Source organism: Danio rerio, chromosome 9 (genome assembly GCF_049306965.1).
Source record: "Danio rerio strain Tuebingen ecotype United States chromosome 9, GRCz12tu, whole genome shotgun sequence".
Lineage (NCBI taxonomy): Eukaryota > Metazoa > Chordata > Actinopteri > Cypriniformes > Danionidae > Danio > Danio rerio.
Genome location: NC_133184.1, coordinates 46242501 through 46247500, shown reverse-complemented (window position 1 = coordinate 46247500; position 5000 = coordinate 46242501). Strand labels below are relative to the sequence as shown.

The window sequence follows — 5000 nt, the reverse complement described above, 5'->3', positions numbered from 1 at the left end:
GTACTGAAAAAAAGCACAGGAAAGAATAGCGCTTTGAAAGAGGAACTTATTTTATCAAAGTGCTATGATGATCATGGAGCAGAATGTTTAGCGAAGCGACTGCTCTGGCTGCTACAGTATATGAGTTCAGTATGTTCACTATGTTATGATAACTGCCCCCTGCTGGCCATGTATTTCTTGTGTTAGACCAGGGGTGTCAAACTCAATTCCTGAAGGGCCGAAGCCCTGCACAATTTAGATCCAACCCTGCTCCAACACACTTACCTGTAGGTTTTAAAAGAGCCTGAAGGACTCAATTAGTTTGATCAGGTGTGTTTAATTAGGGTTGGAACTAAACTGTGCAGAGCTGCGGCCCTTTTGGAACTGAGTTTGACACCTGTTTGTTAGACCATGTTGTGCTGTGCCGCACTTTACTGCAGTAATGTACGAGATCACTTTAATTCACTCGTGCATTCTCAGTAGCCACATCTGTTGTGTACTTTATAATCATTTTACAATTCAATTAGTTTGAATTAGTTTGGAACATTTATAAAAAATAAAGCAAAATACATAAATAAAATGCATTTTTTTTATTATAACTGTTAAAGTAACATTTTTGCAGGTCAATAGTGTGATGTTAAAATATTCATTGATTATCACCACAAGGTCGCCTGTATTGTGTGTGCGTGTGTGTTGTTCAGTCTGACTGGTCGGGGATCAGCGGCAGTGGTGGAGTCTGTTCAGAGACACAGTGACCGCGGCTCTAATGATGAGTGCGGAGGAAGCACAGATTATTCACTATGTGGCATCGACCAGAAACACGTCCGACATCTGCTCTCTGAAATCATCCAGAACAACAAGGAGCGCTGGAAAGAGCTGTCTGTTCAAGGTCTGACACAAATCTCACTCTCTCTACATACAGCCAGTCAAAAAACGGGACATTCACGTTATTTAAAATAGGGAAAACATACAAATGGGAATTATGTAAAATAAATTACTTATTACACTGAAAAATGATGGTTGTTGTTTGTTTAAACTAATAATTTAAAATGAGCTGAAAAAACACACACAATTCTTGTTTTTATTTTTATTTTTTGGAAGGTACATCTTTATTGTTTTATGTACAATCTAATAAGTTAACTTGTCAATTAAGTTAACAAATCAATTGTGTGGAACCCAGCATTCTTTACAGTGTAGAAGCACATTTCTACAACTTTAAACGTATCCATTAGAGATGAATATTTTTTGTCATACCAAAGCAGTTTTTTTTAAAATATAAAAATCTTTTCTAGAATGTAGCAATCTTAGAAAAAAAACATGTTTGAAATCCCACACTCGCAGAAATAAGGTACTCGAGCTGTCACTGGGGTGGTACCTTTTCAAAAGGTACAAATTTGTACCTAGAAGGTTCATATTAATACCTCAAGGACACATATTAAAACCTAAAAAGTACAAACATGTTCCTGTTAATTTTTTAAGATACTAACATATACTTTTGAGGTACCAATATGGACCCTTTAAATACAAATTTGTACCTTTTGAAAAGGTACCACCACAGTGACAGCTTGTGTACCTTTATTTCTGAGAGTGTATAGCATTTATTGAAAACTTGAAAGCAATTCAAATAAACGAGTTTTTACTGGGACAAAAGTAAGATTTTTTTTTTTATAAAAACCTAATTCTAAAAGATAATGTTTTTAGAAATATATATATTTTGCTGTGGTTACTAACTCAAAATCAAAATCAGGTGATATTTTATATCAATGTAGAGCAAAATATAACTTCACTATAAACAAAAATTGCACATTGTTACTTTTAACCCCATCAGCAGGGTCAAAAGTAACACACCGGTGGGTCTAAAGTAACACAACAACATTTGCTAGATTCACATAGCTTAATGTTGTTTATTTCAAATATATCAGAATATGACCTTCTTTAATGTTAACTGCAAAACATTTTTTCTTTATTGTTTTTGCAAAACATATTAAACTGCATTTTCATTTTAAATTTCACTTCTATCAAATGTTTCAAAGTGAATCCAAAAAATGTCTAATCTTCTTTTATTATTATTGGCAATATGCATTCATTTTATACAACATAAGTCAAAACACTGAAAACTAATGTGGAATTGAAAATAAGGCATGGCTATTAGCAGTAGGACATAAATAACAGTTACTTTCATCCCCACAGGAACTCTTGCCATTTAAACCTGATTTACTTTTAAACTGAAAAACTCAGAGATTTCAAACTCGAGGATATGTTAATGTACTAAATAACCTGTAGATTGATCATTAGTGTGACACATGAAAAGAGAAACACAGCTTCCTCTACAGACAACCTCTACAATATTTTACCTTTTTGAATTAAAACAGAAATTTGGAGGGAACCGCAGGACACGGTGCTAAAACCAGCGAATATTTGGCAGCTCCATCAAGAGTTTCAAATTATTAAAGAACTAATTGCATTGATAAATAAATCAATTAATTAAACATTAAAGAAATAATGAGGCACAAGCATTTTAAAATGTAGAGACCTAGATGTTGTGAGGTTAAAGATGTAAAAAACATTTGAACTTTTTTTAAAATATTAATTAGAATTTCAATGATTTTGGTTTCCTAAAAATGTATCAATGAGACTTGTTAGTGTTTAATTATTTTCTTTAATTACAAACTTTAAAAAAAACAGGTTACATTTTTTTTCATGAAAATGAATGTAATGACTAAAGGTTGAGAAAAATAATGCTAATAATGAATATAATCTTATTTTCTTGACACTTGTTGTATGCATTTCATTCAAAATTTATTTCAAATCAATCATTAAATAAAAAAAAAATAATATAAAATTTTAAATTAGTAATTATTAAATTGGTAATATATATATAAACATTATTTAACTCAATGAACTATAAAACCTATAGTTTTATATTATATTATATTATATTATATTATATTATATTATATTATATTATATTAAATTATTGTAATAACATTTATAGTATAATAACATTCAACCTCAAAAATTCTACCTCAAAAATATTTAACCCCAAAAAATTTAATTTAGATCATTTGTTAAGCATCAATTAATTTGTCAAAATGTATTAATATTATGTAGTAATAAAAATACTTATCAATTAACATTATCCCAGCTCAGCTTCTCTTGAATGTCTTTAAATTATAACACACATAACCTCCTATTGAATTAACCTCATCATACAGTTGAAGTCAAAATTATTAGCTCTCCTGTGATTTATTTATTTGTATTTAAATATTTTCAAAATGATGTTTAACAGAGCAAGAAATATTTCACAGTATTGCTGAAAAGCTTGTCCATGCTTTTATCTCGTCTCGTTTAGATTTTTGTAACTCTGTATTTGGGGGTCTGCTGGCCAATTCACTTAAGATCTTACCATATGTTCAAAACTCAGCCGCACATGTGTTAACCCACACATCATCTCGCTCTCACATTACCCCTGTACTTCAGCAGTTACACTGGTTGCCTGTTGAGTCACGCATCGATTTTAAAACCTTGATTTTTAACTTATAAAGCTGTTCATGGTTCTGCACCTGATTATATATGTGACCTGATATCTACCTCCTCTTCTTTTTGCAATCTACGTTCTACTTCGGGGCTCACCTTGTATCAGCCCCGTTGCAAACTTAGCACCATTGGAGGCAGAGCATTCTCTTATCGAGATCTTTCTCTTATTTGTTTCAGCTAGAATAAAAGCAGTTTTACATTGTTAAAAACTCTTTTAAGGTCAAAATTATTAACCCCTTAAGCTATATTTGTTTTTCAATTGTCTACAGAACAAACCACCGTTATACAATGACTTACGCTAACTAGCCTAGTTAACCTAAAGTTTAGTTATTACACGTTAAACTGAATACTAGCATCTTGGAAAATAGCTAGTAAAATATTATTTACTGTCATCATGGCAAAGACAAAATAAATCAGTTATTAGAATTGAGTTGTTAAAACTATTATATTTAGAAGTGTGTTGAAAAAAAATCTCTCCGTTAAACAGAAATTGGGCAGAAGAATATAGAGGGGGCTAATAATTCAGGAGGGTTAATAATTCTGACTTCAGCTATATAGGATAAGATGTCTGATATCTAATGCCATTTTCTGTCTCATTTCAGAACTGGCCAACAAGCAGCACGAGAGAATGTCAGACCTTCAGGAGGAGCCCATGAGGAGCACGCAGCTCACCCTATCCCAAGAGAATCACGACTCTGAGTCCAAATCCCTCAATGAACTCAACAATACAGACTCCACACACTCGTCCCAGGACTCTCTGGACCAGAGCTCTCAGTCCCCGACGGAGGGAGCCGGAGATGCTTCCCCGGAGGAGCACAGCTCAGAAACGCTGCCCTGGAACGGCAAGAGCGCCTGAATCTTTGCAGTCACAAATGGGACGATGTACATAGCATTGTCCTCATTGTATTGTACCGCTATTATACTCTCGGGCTGGAGGCGGACGTGAGGATTGTCCACGGAGAGATGATGATGATGATGTGCAGTGTTGTAATGGCCGCCGTGTTATTGCTGGAGACTTTCAGGAGGATTCGAGTCTCTGAAAAAGCAACGCAACGCTGCCTATAGTGCCCTCCGCTAACATCGACTCCCTTGGTGAATATGAGAAGAGAAGGCTGTGGAAAAACATAATATTTAAATGTTTTTTTTAGATGTTAGTATCAGTATCTTAAAGATATCTATAAGCTTGTGTGGTACAAAAAATATATATATTTTAGGAGATATAAACGTCTAAAGCTTGCACACTCAAAATATGGTTAATTGGATATACTAAATGTTTCTTAAGGTAAGTCGTTGCAAACAATTTATGTGGGCTGAATTTTAATAAACTAATTAAATTTAGCAATGTTTAACTTGATTTGTTTGTTTAAATTCAGCCCATATAAGGTTTACAACCACTTACCCTAAAAAAAAGGGTAAATCCAGTGAACCATTTTTCTCAGTGCAAAGTGTATTACTTACGTTACCTCGTACATAAGTTTCTCGTC

The 5000-nt window shown here is 33.3% G+C and overlaps 1 protein-coding gene across 4 annotated transcripts in view; it reads left to right on the top strand.

Annotated features, from left to right (window-relative positions):
- The window catches only part of pde1a (phosphodiesterase 1A, calmodulin-dependent), a 263528-nt gene that overhangs the window by 258044 nt on the left and 484 nt on the right, over positions 1-5000 (top strand). For all 4 annotated transcript variants that reach the window (XM_073913162.1, XM_005167925.6, XM_073913163.1 and 1 more), the window contains 2 exons: positions 681-868; positions 4119-5000. The exon at positions 4119-5000 is cut by the window's right edge and continues 484 nt beyond it. In XM_073913162.1, the coding sequence (XP_073769263.1) occupies positions 681-868; positions 4119-4372 (442 nt within the window). In that variant the 3' untranslated portion in view covers positions 4373-5000. The remainder of the gene's footprint in view (positions 1-680; positions 869-4118) is intronic.